The sequence below is a fragment of the Phalaenopsis equestris genome, unplaced genomic scaffold (genome assembly GCF_001263595.1).
Source record: "Phalaenopsis equestris unplaced genomic scaffold, ASM126359v1 Scaffold000606, whole genome shotgun sequence".
In the NCBI taxonomy this organism is placed as follows: domain Eukaryota; kingdom Viridiplantae; phylum Streptophyta; class Magnoliopsida; order Asparagales; family Orchidaceae; genus Phalaenopsis; species Phalaenopsis equestris.
Window position 1 is genome coordinate 338,889 of NW_018165046.1, and position 21,099 is coordinate 359,987.

The following is a 21,099-nucleotide window of genomic DNA, read 5'->3' on the forward strand; positions in this document are numbered from 1 at the left end:
TCAAAGTCTTCTTCCACACCGTACGCTACTTCTTTTCCTTTATATGTGTCATACGACTACGGTTCGGTAAACTCCCACACTCGAGAAATTGAGGCCCCCTACTTCCTTCTCCTTCGCATGGGGGTTCCATAGAGAGTTTTTCTCCTTGGTTTCAATGCAAGAGGCCTTGTTGGCCCACTTGAGGTGTTGTCTTCTTCAATCGGCTAAGGCACGATGCTTCCCCTTCTCGCACCGTATCCATTTGTAAGTTCCTCCGATTTCTTCCTTTTTTGCTTTCCTTTCTCACTCTCTCAATTTCTAAATAGATAATTGAATCCTATTTGTTCCTCTTTGACACTTTATTAAAAAACATCTAAATGATTATAGAATCAACATTTTTAAAATCGCTTTATTTATTTATGAACTATAGTTAATAAAAAACTAACTCAATGCTTAAGCGGCCAAGCTGGTGTCTAGGAGTCTGGTTGTGCACCAGCATACAAAAGTTGAAATTTTTTCAATTTTGAGCAAAAATCTTATTGAGCAAAGAAAAGAGCGAAATTAGGGTTGTCGAGAAGACAATTGGCATTTTCTAGAAGATTCAAATTTGACGGGGTAGAGAGTATGGGCTACAATAGTTGGAATTAACTAGGAGCAGCAGCAACATATTATCGTACCTCATTTACACTTCTGCTTGAAATCATATACCTTATGTAGTTGTTTCCCAACTATAAGAATTAAATACAAACGCACTACTTGTTGATTACTTTTAACACATTTTTTTTAAAATATTTGTATTCTAATATTGCTATGTATTTTCATTCTTATGTTTAATTAATTTTAGTTGATAGATCAGCAACTAAAAGTTTAAGAGATCTATCCAAAACCAAGAGGTAAGAGTAAATTCATCATGATTGAGATAACATGACGTATTATAGGACAAAAAAGTTTTTGAGAACTCGAGTAATAACTAAAATCCCCCGAGTAAAATCAACAAAACCAAACAATATTGAATTTATTCGAGAGAAGAGGAATGTTGTAATAACTTGTTAGCAACCTTATAATTAAACAGCAAAACAGCTATGCGTCTAGCAGTATTCTAAATCAACAACAAAACTAAACACCGTCAAATTTAATCCCCAAGCTTTCCAGATTGGTCAACAACCACTTGTCATAACTAACTTCACTCAATTGCAACCAAACACAATCAAAACATCAGCGAACAAACTCAACGTCACGAATAGCAAGTTCAAACAACCTCCAAAAAAATAAATAAATAAATAAATAAATAAGAGAGAGAGAGAAAAGCTCACAAATCTTTCCAAAGAGACTTCGACAACAAATCCAAATAACCTAAAAGGAAGTCCACATCATCTATTGTGTCACATGATGGGAAAGGTAAAAAATCCTACCCAAAATAAATCAAAATAACGTCATCCAAAGCATAAAATTTATCACAAAAAAAAAAACCTCACAAATCTTACCAAAGGGACTTCTCGTACGCATCCAAAACATAAAATTTATCAAAAGATTCCCACAATTAATTCAACATATCGTGTTAAGGACAACAAATGGCATCACATGAAATGGTGCTAAAAGGCTTCAAGCACCTTCAAAACCACTCCGTTTTATGGTCACAAAACAGTGTTAGATGCTCTAAAAACCAAGAAATGGCCCTTCAAACCATTAAATCATCAAAATATAAAAACAGGCCACTATCACTACTTTGCATAAATTAGAGTCAAATTACCTCATCCGCAGTCGTCCAAAATGTCTAAATTTCTACATATATTGCATGTGTTCCCACACAAATCCATAAGACAAATGCATAAAGCCAACTGCACGAAATTTAGAAGCACAAAAAAAAAGTTTAACATGAAAAAAAAAATAAAATAAATGTTATCATAGAGTGCGTGCTTTTGTGTCTACATATATCAAAATCAATTAAAAAAATATAAATTTAGAAACCACCAAATTCATGCTAGTAGGCTGCTCTTCTTCAATTCCCACTATAATCAATTAAAAAAATATAAATTTAGAAACCACCAAATTCACGCTCGCCGGCTGCTCTTCCTCAATTCCCACTAGACCATTTCATATATTTCTGGTAGAAAAAGACAAACCATATCGAAAACCTAACACTATCCTCATCTTCTCCCATCCAAAACCCACATCGCCATCCCTTCCATTTCTAGTGATAGAGATAAGTTCATTAACTTCTAAGTAACCCCAGGTTTCAAAAAAAAAGATAAGCACGCCTATAACATGATGAAATCTAATCCCCAACTTTTCTGCAGTTGATCAACAGCCTCTTGCTCACCATCTTAATTAATTCAACTCATTTGCAACCAAACTCAATCAAATTGGTAGGAAACAGACATGACAGCATACAGATCAAGTTCAAAAAGCATCAACTCAAAAATAAATAAATAAATTTTGACGAAAAAGGATTAAATCAAATCACCTAAAATGAAGTCCAAATTGCTTAACATTTCACTTGAAGAAAAAGGATTAAAACCTACCCAAAAAAAATCAAAATGACAATAAACACAATGATGCTCGAAAGCATCCAAAGCATCAAAGTTATCAAAGGATTCCCTTGGTTGATTAAACAGATTAGGATGAGGATAACAATGTTGTCACGCAAAATGGTGTTAAAATGCTTCAAGCCCCGTCAAAACCAGTTGAGCATTGTCTGTTTGAAAAACAATGTCTGAGGCCATGAAAATAATTAGAATGGACTCTTCAGCTGAATCAAAGTACTAGCCAGAGTCGAAATCACCCAAACAACATTTCATCACCAAACGAATTGCGCTGAACAGTTCAAAATATCTAAATTGCATAGGAATTATAATTATATTGCTTATGTTCCCACACAAACGTGCAAGACAAAAATTCAAAGTATAAGAGCATTTGCACACAATTTAGGCGTTAATAAATTTTACATAAAAAACAAAAAAATGTTATCATAGTATACATATGTTAAGCACAATCAATTAAAATAAAAAAAAAATTATTTAGAAAACAAACCTCACAAAATTAGCCCACATCCCCTACTCTCCCTCGATTTCCACTACTCCATTTCATCTCTTTCTAGCAAACAAAGGAAAAAAAAAACATTAGGAAAACGTAACACTACCCTCATTCTGTCCCATCCAAAACCCGCATCATCACCTTCTCCATTTAAAGCACACTTTGTCATGACATTTTTAGCACCCGCCCCTTTATTTTGACTAGATACTCCCCTCACAAAGAGACACTAGCAGAAAGCGCTCAAACCACTTTCCCAATCTCCCAAAATACCTCAAGCCGCACACACCCCAACAAAACACTTAAGGAAGATTTCAAAGCTACAACTCACCATGCTCATTTGGCCATCTGATTGTAGGGGTCTTGTTGAACTGAATTGATTTTCAATACCTATATTAATCCAAATAGCCTTCCAAAAATAGCTCAAAACTTTCTCATCGCTAACATATTGGATTTCCCTTAGTAGCTATGACTTGGGAGGTTGACTAGATGTCTGAAAATCCTAAAATTCTCTTATCTGGAGTTGTCACGTGTCTGATATCACATGCTTAAACTTATGACTCACTTGGACAATCAATCTCAGTTCTGCTGATGTTCCTCTTCTTGTTTGCAACAGGTGGTTTGTGGCACCACATCTACAAACTCTGCATGAAAGCTTATTATCTCTGACTGACTATCTTCTAGAACAACTAATATTAACTCTGGTAGAGTATATCTATGGGTTGTTTCAATCTATAGCATCTCTTACTAGCCGACTAAAAGTTGAGACTTCTCTCTAAAGTCTTTATTCTCTCTTATATCACTGTCCCTTTCTTGAACTAATCCATGCTCAATGAAAAACGTCATTCTTCTATTTGGGCATTTAGATGTCACAAGGAAAAACCAGTGAGAGTTGAACCATTTACTAATAAGGATGAATTTGGGAGAACAGATGGTCTCCACTTTTTTCCCACTCTGAACGGACTCCTCCTCTAACTAAGTTGGCCTAAGTGTTCCACTGGTACTCTTCATGATTGAATACGGGGTTGAACTCTACCGGTAAAATGAGACGGTCACTTGGGGATTTGTTGTAACTAGTGATGTCTCAAGAACACAACATGCCTGTAATATGCAAGTAGATACTTACGTTGCATCTCCCTTTCTTCTTGAACCATGCAGCGATTTTGTATTTTCTCTCATGCTCGCGTAGGTAGTTCAAATTTTCTCACTACCGCAACTAACTCTTATTTAACTTGATAATGGGTAGTTTTATCATTAAGAGTGGTGGAATATCCCTATATTCAAAGACCCATTTACTTGGTTGGAGCCATTCGATGAGTTCTTTCACATCTCTGTGATTGTCAAAAATATGATAAATCCACATTTACTTCAAGACCTGACTTCTCCTCTGATATTCCAGTCTAAATCTTGGGGTAGTTGTTCTTCATCACAGAAACTTTCCTGGTAGAAGGGATTCACCTCATCTTTTAAATATGTTGATTCACCCTTATGATAGAGGTGACCCTTAAAGATTGTCCCCTCTCGATGGTGACAAGACTCTATTACAGTTGGACGATTTCGCACGACATATCCTCTATAGAAAATTCCTGACGAGTTGGACGATTTCGCATTTCTTGGTGGAAGGGATTCACCTCATCCTTTTGATAGGTTGATTCACCCTTGTGGATAGAGGTGACCCTTCAAGATTATCCTCTCTCGAAGGCGGCAAGTCTCTATTACAGCTGAAGGATTTCTCCCTGCATATCATTTAAAGAAAATTCCTGATAGGCTTCAAACACTTCTCCTAGGTGGTATGGCAAAGGTCTAGGTTTGGAGAGACAAAAAAATTAGAGGATGACTTTAGTAACCTTGGGATTAGACAAGGTTAGCCTAGCTCTGATACCAAACTGTATTGAAGTTAACCCAAACAACAGTGAAAAATAAATATTATCGTTAAATTCAACTAAGAAATTGCAACAAAACAAATGAGCATTTGATATTGCAACAAACAAAAAAATTTCAATAGATGGGATTGGATCTAAGGTGGAGAGGAGGTAGGTTAGAAGGTGGCGGCAACAATAGAGTAAAAGGATACACAACAGGTGTCTATTTTAGACAAGTGACAACATCGAGAAGAGGTGACGAACAACTAGACAACAAAGTGTTTGGTTGTCCAAGCCGGCGACAACATGTGATTGGTGCACAAATAGCAGGTACGACAAAGGCTAACTATCCTAGGATGGCGACAACGAGAAAAGGAAGGTTGCGTAATACCCAATTTTGGCAAAATCAGGTAAAATTTTGACTATTTTAAAATATACCCAATTTTTCACATTCCTAAGGTTCAATCAAACTATTTTCATAAAATTTTTCATGTTCAATCATTCCCATTGATATATAAAACTATATATTGATTATGGATATATTTGAAACTATAAAAATAAAAACATAAAAAATTAATTAAACTAACTAAGCATCCACTTAATTTCTTAATCACTAGGCAATGAAGCACCGCCTTTTTCCGTGTCAAGCAACAGATAGATGAAATTGAAGGGCTAGGATTTAATTGGATCAAAATAAATACATCTTTCTTTCATTTTTTTCCCATTTCCCTCTTCGACTCTTCTTCCTGCAGAGAGTACCCGCTCGGGTACTGTATCAAGCACGACCAACATGAATGGTAGAGAGAGCCGCTGCTGTAGATTGGGAATTCTAGGAAATACGTAGCAAGAAGAATCCGCACTTTCAAGCTATTTGGAACATTCATTTATTTTCCTAAAATCATTATCTGTGGTTTGCCATGATTTGAAGCACTTTTGTGTTCCTTGTCATTGTGGAGGGAGGCCAAATAGTGGTCGAAAGATCCAAATTTGGATTCTTGGTTGTTGATAGGAATGTTAGTTGTATAACAATGAAGAGAATAGGAAGAACGGAAAATAGAAGAAAGAAAAAAGGAATAGGGAAACCTTTAGGCTAATATAATGAGTGGGCCCCACTCCCATCGGGCTGCACTTCCAAGCCGAGAAGGGCCTATTGGCCTCTTAGATACCTAGAACAAACTAGTTCCTATGTGCCCAAGAGCCTCGTGGATCTCCAAACGCCCAAAAAGAGGTCGACACCGTGCCACTATACAAAAACTATTCTTTTCTTGAGCAAAAGATTCTCCAGCTCTACCTCTTATCATTTTCTTCCAACTAAAACCTCTTGAGCTAGCCCTTGCCTTCTCAGGTGATTTCCTTAAGTCTTGACTTCTCTATCATCACTGCATGATATTGGAACTAGTAGGGAGAACGGTGGAACAGAAAATTTTTTTTTTATTAATGTTGAAATAAGATTACAACATGACTCAAATAGAAAGAAAATATGATAATAGGTGAATCCCCCGGTTGGGGAGGTAGGAAGGTTTCAATTGTGGTGGTGGTGGTGGTGGTGGCGTTGGCAGGATGGTAGGGCAAGATGGGAGATGTCGGGTGAGAAGAAGCGAAAGAGATTGCAAGTTTACAACACCACCTTAAAGCAGGATACAGCCGAAACACCTTTTTTGGTTAGACACAACCCTAACAAGAGAGAAGAGCACACAAAAATAGCAAAAAAAGCCTTTATCCCAATAAGTGGGATCGGCTACATGAATCCTTTTTCTCTCTCTAGACCAGACAACGAAAAAAAAAATTTCAATGTCTCGATTTTGGTGCTTTATCCTTGTGAAAAGAATAAAATGAAAACTCACCAGATCCAAGATATTAAGTACCCTTGTGCATTTTTTTAATGTGGCAGAAAACAACTATCAACAGCTTCATCGTTGGCAATTTTTATGGTGAAAACCATCACACGGCCCATCTCCAACACAAATCAACAGCTAAAACGATTTTCAAATCACACTAAAAAAACCAGCATTTAACATAATTGAACACATACAAGAACCCATAGAATACTTGATAACTTGACAATAAGCGTGAATGAAACATTCCTGCCGCATTTAGAACTCGATAGATTGATAGTAATGAACACAGTAGCTTGTCGAAAAGCAAAGCAGGACTACGAATTGAAAATGATGCACTCGCAAAAGAAAAACAACACGCAATAACGACAAAAATTTATCTTCCTGCTACAAGAGATATTGGAGCACGTACCAAGAAAAATAAGATCACTCATTAATGGGTAGAAGATTCAGTATTTTGCAGATATCAATCTTCATCTTTTAGCTGTTAAGAGCCCAAAATACACTCAAATGGTAGATTGAATTGTAAGATAACGGTGGACATATATTGGCCATAATGAATACTATTAGAATCTTTTAAGTTGTTGATCTTACACTTGAAGAGCCATTTTTATCATTAAAGAGGGTAATAGAATTAAAGACAATGATGACCTTCGTATTTAATGTATGGAGAAACATTTACATTTCCGAAGCAAAACAACTATTGGAAAAGCAAGTGATAATTTAAAAAAACAATCATAAATGCATGTTTGATAAAAGATTTGCTTTACTTTTAACCGTGTTTGATTTTTTTGCCTTCAGAAAAATTCTTTTATGAATTTTTACTTCATCTAGGTGTTTTCAATAGAGAATAGTAGAAAGTTATACACTTTATATAAATAAATTATCAAAAAAAATAATGTTTAAGCTATATCATGTCAAATTTTTTATAATTTTATTGCATCATGCTGCTCATGTGTCACTGTGTTTGTGCTTCATAGATCAGCAATTGATGGAAACGTTCCACACCACTGAGCTAGCAAAGATAGATATCACCAACTTTCTCTTGAAGAGAATCTGAACATGGCTCCAATTTTTGGGATAAAACCTAAGCACATGAGAGGGATCTTCTAAATTCTACCAAGGAATTAGATGAATCATCATAATCATAAAGTACATGATTTGCAATTGAAATTGACAACCCTTTAATTAAGAACGAGGAGGAACAATGTGATTGAATATCTTCAAATTCCACCTTTTGCAAATATCTAGACAACAAAACACAAACCACAACTTTTAGTAAAAAATAGTTGTAACAACCCGCTCGCCAAAGCTCTAGTCACAAAGGGCCCAAAAAAATGAGCTATCACACTTCAAAAATGGAAACCAAGGAGAATAAGGTAGACTAGTCGCAGCACTGCTGAGAAAGTCATATAGATGATAACCAAGCTAAGCTGATAGAAAACATTTTAACAAGCGCATTGGGAGACCATTGATACAGTAAATAATCTTGAGAAGAGATAAATGAAGTCAATCTCTAACGAAAAGCACATAATAACATGTCCAGGGTTAATGAGCCCAAAATAAAAAAAAAAAAAGGAAAACACACATCAGCTGCAAATTAGACAAGATTTTGCAATTGCATCTTAAGTTATATTGTAAGGATAGATACTCTAGGAGATAAGGATGTGGCTTATAATAGTACTTGCACATATTAAGATGGGTAATCATTTTTATAATATGGAGTTATGTTTTATTTCATCTAAAGCTGATTCATTTAATAAATATATTGCATCCCAGTTAGTTCATTACAATTTATCTTTCGTATGTAAAAAGGTCCTTCATATTATTTTGAAGGAAGTATATGGTTTTGTATTGTCTACCTTGCTTATACTGTATGAAACCTCCGATGCTTTATGGATAGAATGTTGGCCTATAAAAGAGAAGCATAAAACTAAGTTGAGTGTTGCTGAGATGAGAATGCTTAAGCGGATGAATGGCTTTACATTGGGCAAAATGCGAAACAAAATGAGAAAAAATTTGGCTCCAATGGCGGGCAAGATTAGAGAAGCTCCAATGCAGGCAAGATTAGAGGGTCATCTTAGATGGTTTGGTCGTATTAAACGTTGATCATCTGATTGTCTTGTTAAGAGAGTAGATGTTTAGATTTGACTTATGTTAAAACATGTAGAGGTATACCTAGATTTGATAATGTGGAAGAAACAATGATCTTAATTTATTAGAATTAAATGAAAATATGAAACTCAATAGGACAATAGAGAAAAAGGATTCATGTAGCCGACCCCACTTTTAGTGGGATAAAGGGTTGTTGTTGTTGTTGTAGTTGTATGGGTATTCTTGCATTTGCTGCTGGAAGATAGTTATCACTTAATTATACTAGTCGAGGTACTATCTTATAAACTAGTATAAAAATTTAACATTTCACCTTAAACAATAGTAAATAAATGAGATAATGCCCTTCTGTACCAAACAAGGGGTGTATTGATCAGGGATTAGATACCACGATCCTAATACAAGATGTATCAACCATGGACAAGTTAAGATTATGTATAACAAGTTCTAAGATGGATGGTATAAGTTACAATAAGATGAGATCAGAAAATATTAAATCTCTTAATGTCAAGTTGAATGATACAATCATATTTGTTTATAAATCTACCAACTAAATGATGTTTATGATTATAATTACAAATGGAATGGAAAGCCAAGTTATAAAGTTTTATAACTTTTTTAAAGCTTAAATATAATAACCTGCATCCATATTATTTCTTTAATATGTGGATTTGTTGTGGTTCAAAATTGTGATATACCGGAGAAGTTATAAAATTGAGTTGATAAATGATTTTCAAGAATATTTCTGGTGTAAATGGATAAAAGAAAAAGGTTGTTAACAACATGCGTGAAGTCAAATGTTAGTTAATTATATAATTACCATAGTTATAAGAATATTTCAGATATTTTCCCTTCAAATGTTTATTATATATCAGATGAATTATTTCAAAAAGTAAATGAACTTCATGATGAACGAAATATTTTGCTTTAGCAACCCATTTGGGATATTGGAAGTCTTATATGAGAAGAAAAAAATTGGTTTCAAATGTTAAATTTATGTAGAAGGTATAATAAACTTCAAACTTCTGTCCAATTATCCAAATTATGCACAAACAAAAAGTTTAAAGCAAAATAAATCCTAAGCCAGTTTAAAGTTCAAAGGCGTCGTAGACACAATCCAGGTTTGAAGAAATGAATTAATTAACATTACAAACCATTCAGCAAAGGCAAAAAATAATGTAAAATGGTATAAAATAATACAAATTTAAATTACAGATTGATAAATTACCTGCAAATTTTGCTGGGTCATATGCTTTAAACCCCTCACTTTATTAAACTCAGAACGTGATTCTTGCCTTCTATCTAAAAGAGAGTCGCGCTTTAATATATCACGTTCTAGAATAGCCCGTTGACCAAGCAAGCTCTTAATTTCTCGTTCAGCCTGAGCTTTCTCTCCCTTAAATGGAGATGTCTCACTAAACATGGGGAAAAAATTCTATTCATCACAAAAACAAGAGAGTTAACTACCTCAAGCTTGACTTTTTCCTGTGTAATATTCTTGAGCTTGCACTCTGTATCCTTCAATTTTGACTTGCTCTTATCAAGTTCCTTTCTCAATGCTTCCTTCTCCCGTGTCAAAGAAGATGATGATAATTGAGATACTTCCTTCTGAAGAGCAAGAATCTGAGAGAAGAGTTCATCCTTCTCCATATCATGATGAAGACCTTGATCCTACCAAAAATTTTACATAGTCAACAAAAGCAGGAAATGTTAAACAACCAAAATTAAAAAAGAAATAGCGAGCCATGAACTAACCGCGGCAATCTTCTCCCTCTTCTCCAAATCGGACATAAGCTCATGGATTTGCCTCTGATGATCATAAAACTTGTTGCTCAAGTGATTATGAATAAGAATTGAAGTATTTCTTAAAAAGAGGCAGCAATTTAATCTGTTCTACCAAACCAAGAAAAAAAGCATAAGCAAAACATACATTCTCGATTTCAGATTCCTGATATTTATTGCTCAAAAAAGTATTGATGCTTTTATGGCCAGAAATAATGGACTTCAATTGCACCATACATGACCTAGGAAGCACCGTGAGACTCTACAAAAAATTAGAAGAGAAATATTTAAGTAACATAAGATTCAAAGTTCAAAACTTAATATATATGAAAGGGAAACAAAGAAATTGGTGGATATATATCAAAATTTTAGTAAGGGAATATGTAAATGCAAAATCAAAATAAGGGAAATAAGGGTATTTTCTCTATAATTTTCAAGAACAAGGGTAGCATGCAAATTTCATAACTAATAAATCAATTTGTACGCCACAAGAAGAACCATCAGCACAAAGCAAACTATGAAGGAGTTTTACTGCTTAAAACGCAGAGCAATGAGCGTGTTCACAGACACTGAAGATTAGGCCTCCAAAAGTTTTATATAACAATGGACAATAAGATTTCTCGAATAACCAATAGCACATGATTAAGTAAAAAAAGGAGCAAAGTGAACTAGATACAAACATAGAAAAATTAAGCATTTCTAATAGAGAAAATTAAAAGGAAAAGTCACTGTAGTAACCGTAATATAAAAATATATAATAATTATAATAATAGTAATAATAATAAATTTAGTTGTAAGGTTGATTCGAAAAAGGAATAACCATCTCAATAGTTCTAATTGGGAGACAAACAACTCATTCTAACAGGACGAAGCATTGAAATCGAGAATAAAAAAGAGCAAGTGACACCGTTCTAGGGAGCCTACGAGTTGGGGAAGGTGATTTAGCAAGGAAATGGTTATGGAAGGGCAAAAAAATGATAATATGCGAGCTTGACGGCATTTAAACAGAGAGAAGCATCCTTCGACGGCTGCTCCGGCTGAAAACAACAAAGAAAACTAGGAAACAATGCACATATGGCGAGAAGATTTCCCACATGTTTCTGCACAAGCTACAAATACACCACAGGCAAAAGAAAAAGAATATAAAATTCCTAAAGCATGAAATCAGAGCAAACATCTCTAAAATACATACAAAAAAGCCAAAATTCTCCAAAATAATAAAAAAACTGAAATTAAACTCTTTAGAAAAAACAAAATAGGAAATAAATGTCATGAACCGGCCTGATAGATTCAAATTAACTAAGTCACGAATTGTGGTTGGATGGTGAAAACATTTAAATAATTATCTACAGATTTATAGAATCTTCCAATGTATAAAAGAGTCACTAAAATCTACAAAGTGCAATAAAAAGAAAATAACGAAAAATCACATAATCTAAAGACACCTTATAAAATAACAAAAAATCACATAATCTAAAGGCGCCTTAAACCAATGCGACACAACATAACACAATCAGAAAGAACAATACAAAGAAACCGTTATCATAAAAATCTAGTAGTATTGGTCCTCCTGTACACCAAGTTTCTCCTATCAGACATACAACCTATAATTTTTTCCTAAAAGAAAATATTAATCGCAAGAGTAATTTTCACTTAATGACTAATTATAATTTTTATATGTAATAAATTATTATGTCAATGCTATGTATAAATGACAAAAAAAATGCATTTCATTTATCTATAAAATGTTAAACTTTTAGTTTTAAGTTATCCTTTCTCGTTTCACTTTAAGTATTTACCGTTTAATCATTTTTAAGAATCATAACAGGATTATCATTATACTAGAAGGTATTCTAAAAAATGTACCTGAATGTATCATCAAAAATATACTCGAAGGTACCTTAAAAATATACCCGAATGCATCATTAAATTGCACTCGAAGGTACACATTTATTATTTTCCTTCACGTGCACGGGTACATCTCCCCTGCTAGTATCATCTGAGAGTAATCCTATATCACTTAATTTTTTACATTTAATTTCATTTAAATTATTTATTTTAAAAAAAATATTAAACACTCATTTTTCTTTTTTTCCATTTCATTTCCTTAAAAACTTTCAAGCTCACAAAATACATATAATTATAAAATGACAAATTAAAGCATCACAAGAATTACTTATTAAATATATAAGAAAATAATTACTCATCTTTATTTTCAAGAGACCTCTGACATAACTTAACCCTTCCCTTTGCTTTTTCAAACAACCACCTATATTAAATAAGTGTGTATAAATTTAGATAAGAAACTGATTCTTAAAAGAAATGACTAAAATGTGGCTAATTTTTTTAAAATATGTATCTTTTGAATAAAATATTCTTATCAAATTTACCCGTAAAAATGAATATCCATCAAATGTTATTATTATATGAGTATATATAAAAACAAAAATTACCTCCACTTATTTGTTTCATGCTCCTTACAAATTTGCGTTCTAAAATACTTAGTCTTTTGAATCTAACTTCTTAAATCCCTGATTTAGATCATAATATAAACATTATATAAATAACACAAAATAATTTCATTAATTAATTTAATAAAACCCAATGTACCTTAAAATCTTTTGTCTGCCCAAATATCTTCACTTTTCCCTTGCACACGAAGCTTGTAAATCCTCCTTCGAAAATCTTACATAAAACAATCCTAATAAAATAAAATCTTACATAAAACACACACACACACACTTTATAATATTATATTAATTAGCTTAATTAAACATAAATCTTTACATTTAACATTAAATCATTCGGTGGCCTGCCCTAACTCACGCACGAAGGCTCAATCCTCTGTTTCTTCCTGCTTCGACCTCTACTCGATCGCGCAATCTCCCTTATCCCTTCGGCCTAGACTCGAATCAAAATAGTGCAGAGCCTCTTTTTTTAATTCTTTCGACTTCTGCTTCTTCCTTCCTCTCCTTCGAATGATACGTGCGACACGCAGAGTTGTGCCTCCGGTTATGGCTTCCTCTACACGCAAAGGCGGCTTGGCTTAACTTCTCCTTCGACCAAGTTCACTCACAGATAAGGTCATTGACCCCTCCTATTCATCTCCTTCAACTTCCTCATAAACTAGGACATGATAGAGATTCCATCTCTCGATCTCTCTACTCTAGCTCTCGCTCATTTTCTCGTTCTCTGTTCACTCTATGATGGTTAGAAATGAAAAATGATCGAGAAATGCCCTCTCCCACTCAACTTCACTTAAACGAATCATCGTGACTGCTCAATTCAGTATTATTATTATTATTTAATTATTATTACTATTTATTGATTTATTTAAAATTCAATTATTGCAATAAAAGCCCCATGACTAGTAAAACCCAACACAACATAAGATTTCCTGCTACAACACAGCCTAGGAGGGGAAGCAGTTTTGATACGCTACTGGGATCGCGAGATGTAGTGATCCGCCTGACGCATAAATCACCACAACCCTCTCAACACGAGAAATATCGCAATCTGCTCGATGTTGGAATCGAGATGACCGCATTATTCTCATTGGGTAAAAGAAGTCTCATCATCTTTACTTGAAGCTATTAGAACTAATTCACCACCACCATAATAAAATCATCGTCATGTTGTGTCAAAGGCAACTCTAATACAGAATCTATGCTCAAATCTATTTCAGACAACTCTAAAATACATGTCATTTCAAAGTCTATTCTGATAGAATAAATAACCATCCTTCATCGGCACAATAAGAGCCGGAACTAAACAAAGGCAAGTGTTCTCATGTACTAAGTCTCTAACCACGAGTGTGCAGCCTATTTTAATAATTTCTAATATTCGATTGGTCGCATCCCATAAGAGAGTGTGTATGAGAAAATAAATCCCCGAAAGAGGCCTACAACATGTTGATCCTCTTTTAGTAGTAGCCACCCAAAAAGTAAATTGTCAGTCAGCAAATCCAACTCCCTCGACCGGAGCTACGCCTCTTCTGGTATCGGTGCATCAAACATACTACCTTCTAGAACAACCAAGATTAATCATATTCTAGTCTCTTTCATGAGCTCAAACTTGAATCACTAGTATCTCTCCCACATTATACTCCTCTTTGATGTTTTCATTCTCTTACGTATCACTATCCATTTATTCAATTGCTCTCAACGCAACGAGATATCAATCTCCTGTTTAAGTAATCTGATTCAATCTACCCAAAACTATGGCACTTGAAGCACTTGTTCTCCGGGGCAGATTTAGTAGCATTGATGGACTTCATTTTTTCTCCACTCTGAATTAATTTCTCCTTAGACAAGGTTGGGCTTGGATGCTCCACTGGGTTTGTTTTTGCTGTATGGTCCTAGGGTTAAACCTTGTATGCAAAGTGTGGCACTCATATGGTGACGTTCGTTTTCAAAACCAAGGTAACCACATTGAGTAGAAACCAATACGACTAGGGTGTAACGAGCCGAGCTTGAGCGAGCCCAAGCTTGGCTCATGTTTGGCTCGTTAAAAAATAACACAGTTCGTGTTCGACTCATTTATACGACTATATTTATACTATACTAGTGACAACTTGTTTCGGCCCTCCAAAATACCTCTCTATTGTGTACTTCTATTCCACCAACTTACAATTTAGCATGAATCGATCAAATTCACTTGCTTACTCCACCTAGAATCTCTAGAGACCAGGTGGTGGATTTTAATGAACGTATCATATCGAAAATGTAAATAAAAATATTTGCAATGCATCTCCCAATTCATGTTACAATAGGTGGTGATACTATGCTTCCCTTCCCAAATGTTGAACATGCTTAAAGTTCTCCCACCACAAGAAAGTGTTCTTCCCAAGCTCAATGACTGGCAATTTAATTTTCATCCTCAAGAACGTCTTTAAGATCAAAAATTTGATTCATTATTTAGAGTCATTTGATAAGCTCATCTAGATCCATGCGACCTTCAAAATCTGATAATTTAATAGTCACTTCAACATCCTAATTTCTCATTTAATATTCAATGTCAAATCAATGTGACGTCGACAATTTGTCACTTGAAGCTTTTTGTTGGAACAAATTCAGTTCCTTCTCTTGATTTAGTGAGCCACTAATAAGACTGTGGGTAACCGCACCGGATTATCTCCGCTCAAACGCAACAAGCTTCTTTTGCAATTGTAAGATTTGTAGTTGCATGTCCTCCATCGTAAGCTCCTAGACACCTCACTAAGGTTTTCTCCATAGTGGCATGGCTTCATTTCTCATGACCAAGTTTTCGGCGGAAGTGGGATTGCAAATCAAAGGTAAGTCGAGGGCTTAGATTTTGGAGGTAGGCTTCACATTGGAATTTCAGTGAAAATAGAAAGGTTGGATTTTAAAAAATTAAGACTACAGCTACAAATTCCAGAAGGAATAATTTGTATATAGTGGAAATTTTTATTTAAAGATAAATTAAGTTTATGGCTTTTTTTCTCTTTGAAATATTAGATTTAGAGCAAAAAAAGGAATCCTTAAAAATCTAAAATTTGTCGGACTCGAACACCAGAAAATACCATTCCAAGGAGCCTACAAGGTGTTTAGGAAAATGATTTAGCGGGGAGGTAGTTGTGGAAAAACAACGAAAAGATGTTATGTGTCTTCAATGCCTTTTGGATGGGGATAAGTGTGAGCCTCGTTACATTTTCTCAGGGGAATCAAAGAGAGTAAAATATAAGAGGGGAGAAGAAGCAAGAAGGATAGGAAGCCAAAGAAAGGGGAAATGAACAGAAAGGGTCGGGAATTCAAGGAGGTGAAGTTCGCCCAATATGTTGTCGAAAACGATTACCTGAAGGTCAAGCGGCTTGGTTGGAGGAAAGGGGCACACGTGCATTGTCGATCAGGCGAGGGAGTTGACGCTAGCAATCAAAGATGAAGGAAGTGACATCCTCGAGTATTTCAGCTTTGTCGGGCAGAACAAAGGACAAGGAAGAATGAAGCCCAAAGTCGGAGGAAGAGGAGGTGATGTCGAAAGAAGGGAGCATGTGGCAGAAGCTCTCATGTACACAGGAGTTATATCGTGCAGAGGAGGACAGAGTTAAAGAAGAAACTAAAATGATGAAAATTTAATACCTAAATAAAGTAACCTTTTTAATAGTAAATTAAAATAATAATTAACTAAATTTTTGAGATATGAATATTTGAAGAAGCGACATCAAGGCAAATTAAATAACAAACTAATCGACAAAGATGTGAATATTTGTATTTGAATTTATGGTAACATTTTTGTACCTCTCAACTAGTTTGTATTGGCAGTTAATAATACTTGTGCAAGCTTTATTTTGATTGATATATTTTTTTATTATTGGTCATATTTTTGTTCCTCTCAGCATGGAGGAATGGATGTCGGCGTATGCATGAGGGATTGCAGTTTCTTCAATCACGAGCTAACTGGGAAGGCAGCGGTGGAACTGCAGTGTGACCCTCGCGATCTAGTCGGGAGCTTTCTTCATGCATAGTGTCGCGATCCTTCTCGTGTCGCGATCTTCCTACACCGCTTGAACCCTTCTTTGCAGCTCGAGCAGCAAAGAAGGCGTTAGACTCTATACAACAACGACACACACGAGAGCTCCGATAGAAGTCACGACTCAAACCCAGCAGCTACCCATTGTTCGACTCTCAGCTCTATGGTTTCTGTTCCTCCTCAACCACCGATTACTTCAGTTTAAACCTTGGGAAGGCTTCTTAGGTTGATATGGTTGGCTTTGTGGGATCAATGGATCAGAGTTTCCCTCAAGTTTATCATGAATAATTTGAAAGCCAGGGGGACTGTAACAACATTAAGAAAGTGAGTAGAAAGAGTGGCAAGAAAGCTCTAATTTACTCTTATGTTGAAATTTCCAACCTGGTCGATAAGCACAAATTTACCCTTATTGGGAAGTTCTAATTGGGGCATCCTAAAATGAAAATCGTTCAAAAGAAATTTGAAAATCTCAAACTATTGGGACATTGGAAGGTTGGTCTCTTTGATGAGAGACATATGATGATACAATTATAAAAAGTAGAGGGCTATGCCAAAATATTTTCCAAGAAGTAGATGACAATTGATGGGAAATTTATGAAATTGCTAAGGTGGCCTCCTGAATTCGATCCTAGCAAAGAATCTTCTATAGTTTCAATCTGGTTTAAACTACCTAGTCTAAAGTTGCACTAATTTAATCATCAAGTCCTCTATTCTATTGGAGCTGCATTAGGGAGACCTATGAAATTGGACATACTCACCATCAACCTATTTAGGCCTTCGGTTGCAAGGATTCTTGTTGAAAGGGATATCACCCGCTTTAATATGGAACAAATATGGCTTGGTACTGCCCACAATGAGTATTGACAACCAATTGTCGCAGAACAAAGACCCTATTTATGTAATCACTGTAAACTAATTGGGCACGCGCCTGCCAAATGTTTCAGGCTTCATCCACATTTGAGATCCAACCTTCCTGTGCATTTGGATTCTGCAGTTCCTTATAACATCACCCAAGTGGAGGAAAATATTGCAAAAATTGAAGATCTTCCAGAAATGTTGAAACAAAATTTGTCTCATCGGGTTATTCCTCACCAACTAGTTCTGCAAATACTTCTCACTGCTGTTGAGACAGTTCTTCCTCAGATAATAAATACTACGAATTTGGTTGTAGTAGATGTTAAATGATGTGTTTTGGAACCACCTATCACGAGAGAAGAGGGTAATCAAGCCTTGGAGGAGCGCGAAGATCAAGGTCTGAGCTCTCCATCAAAGATTCACAAATAAATCAACATACCCCCCAGTGTGAGCTCTCTATCGAAGATTCACAAATTAATCATATGGGACAAACACTGACAAATGAATGGCTAGTTTACAAATTTAAGAAGAAGAAAAAAGGAATGTTAAAACTCAGGAATTTTCAGGATGATTGTTTGATAGTTTCGGGCGGAAGCTCTCATCTTAGTTTGGCGTTGGACTCTCTCCCTAGAGCTAGGGGGAGGGGATGTGGTAAATCCACCAACCATGAATAAGAGTATTTCGACTTTTTTGGGGTACACGAGCAATTTAAAGTCTCTTTTTGAGTGAATTTTATTCCCTATGAGTGGGTTTTTTGTACTTATTTACTAAAACATTTGTATCTTCCCTTTTACATCAATGAATTAGCCTTCTTAATATATATATATATATATATGATAAACTGGCGATTAGGGAATTCCACGATGTGGAAGATATTGCTTATTGTTAGAGATTGGGTGAAGAATTTCATTTATTGGGAGTTGGGTAGAGGAAACCTTTCTTTTGGCACGATTGTTGGCCCCATGTCTTACTTGATATGAGGGATACGGAGTATTCAAATCTCAAAGTGTCGGATACTTGGGTTGACGGTCATTTGAACTTTTCGCTTCTTACTAGCATTTTGGGGATGGAGGGAGCTACGTTCATTTCCACCATTCTTATTGATCCTCATTTGCATCATAATCCTACTTTGAAATTTCCCATGACGAGCTCCATCATTAAATCTTTATAAGCTTCTCGATATACTTTTCAAAATACCCCTTGGGGAGAGGGGATGTGGAGTTGGGCATTAACCCCTTCTATGTCTTTCTTGACTTGACGCATTTTTCATTCAATAATACCTTGTGATGATATATTAAAAATGAAAAGTTTGAGAATCACCTCCCGTTGTTGTTTGTGTAATTCGGCGGAGGAGACTATAGAACACATTTTCTTCTCTTGTCCTTTTTCTTTATTCAATTGGAGAAAGTTGGTTTGTGGTTTGAAACTATAATTACTCCTGAGAGGAATCTTTTGCTCACCACATTAAGCAGCAATCCAGACCATAAGAAGAAACACTTTTGACAAATTTATCCTTACATCATATGTTGGTTTGTCTGGATGACTGGTAATGATATTATTCATGAAGGTAAGATTATTCAAAATATGATGATTTTCACTAATATCATTTCCTACATTAATAAATTGTGGAGATTGGGAAATTTTAAAAAAGGTTTCTTTTCGGGCATCAACTATTTTCTCGCTTTGGGTCACACGAATTTGATGTGAGGAGGCTCCCTCACCCACCGATTTTGGTTAGATGGCGACCACCTCCTAGAGGGTGGATTAAATTTAACACGGACGAGAGTTGGAAAGCCACCAATGCTGCTAGTGGGGGCATTGCAAGGAATCATGCAGGGAACTGTATTCTCTTCTTCTTTTCTCCTTTTTATGCTGATTCTCCTATAGAGACTGAGACTCGAGCTATTTTAACAGTAGCTATTTTGGCCCATTATCTCAACTAACAGTTTATTATTTTTGAATGTGATAATCGTATCTTGACTGATATTTTCACAAATGGTGCCGACGCCCATTGGGATATACTTTATTATATAAGGAGGATTAAATGTTTAATTTCTAATATGAATGTCATATGAAGTTTCAATTACCTGGAGGGTAATCAACCCGCTAATTGGCTTTCTAACTTAGGCATCTCTACTTATATTTGTAGGGTGGGATCTACTCCCCCCCTCCCTCGTTACACACTTTGTTGGTTGGTGATAACATTGATGCTCCTTATATTCGTCGGGATATTTTCCTCTTAAATCAGTTTAGAAATCAGTTTGGTTGGCTGGGTTGTATGATTCGGCCCAGGATAACATTTGGCTGGTATTTTCTCTTCTGTATTTACTTTCGGGCACGTTGGAGGCTTGGTTTTTTGGGGAACAGGCATGGAGGCCCAGGGCTCCTTTGCTATAAATGAGATTATTTTGAGAGACCCAGGGCTCCCTATTTTGGATTGGTTATGGTGGTTGTGGAGTTGGGGCTTACATCGGGTTATGGTTTGGGGGGTGTTAATGAATATGACACTTGGGAGGTACAGTAATGTGTCTGGATTTACGGTTAAGATTGGAGATGGGAGATTATATTTTTTGCTCCATCTTCACCCTGTTTATGGTAACGGGCATGATCTCTCTTATTTGGAAGCCCATGGCTCCAAATTTATGCGGCTTTTCCAAATTATAGGAATGCAATGTGGCTCCGTTTTGATTGACATGGCTGGTTGGGAGATTGGAGGAACGTGGACCATTATATCTTTTTTGCTCACTTGGTTTTATTGCTTGTTTACTGTTTTATCAGTTTTTTTGAGCTGCAGGTTTTGGAATTTTCGGGATTTCCTACGGTTTCCAATTCTCAAGATGTCTGTAGTTGGCTTGCAACTTTTGTTACCTTTATTATTTTTGCTATACATGTTCATAGGGGGTATACATCATTTCTTTGGGTATACGTTTTGGATTAATACATGTATATTTTGGTTATATTTCCCTTTGTTTCATCTTTATTTCTTTTTGGGTGGAGTTGTAACGCGGAAAAATGAACCCCTAAGACTTTATGTATTTTCTTTATTTTTAGCGGGGATCCATTTGTCCCTCCTATATTTTGTAACAGACTTTTTAATATTAACGCGTAAGGAGTCATGAGTTGCTCTTTCTATAATATATATAGTTAACGAGCCG

At 35.4% G+C, this 21,099-nt stretch overlaps 1 protein-coding gene across 1 annotated transcript in view; it reads right to left on the minus strand.

Moving 5' to 3' along the window:
• Positions 1-21,099, minus strand: part of LOC110029809 (kinesin-like protein KIN-7I) — a gene marked incomplete in the record, with an annotated part of 111,311 nt that overhangs the window by 21,998 nt on the left and 68,214 nt on the right. The window contains 4 exon segments of the mRNA XM_020732268.1: positions 10,047-10,214; positions 10,286-10,489; positions 10,574-10,627; positions 10,749-10,862. Coding sequence (XP_020587927.1) covers positions 10,047-10,214; positions 10,286-10,489; positions 10,574-10,627; positions 10,749-10,862 — 540 coding nt within the window.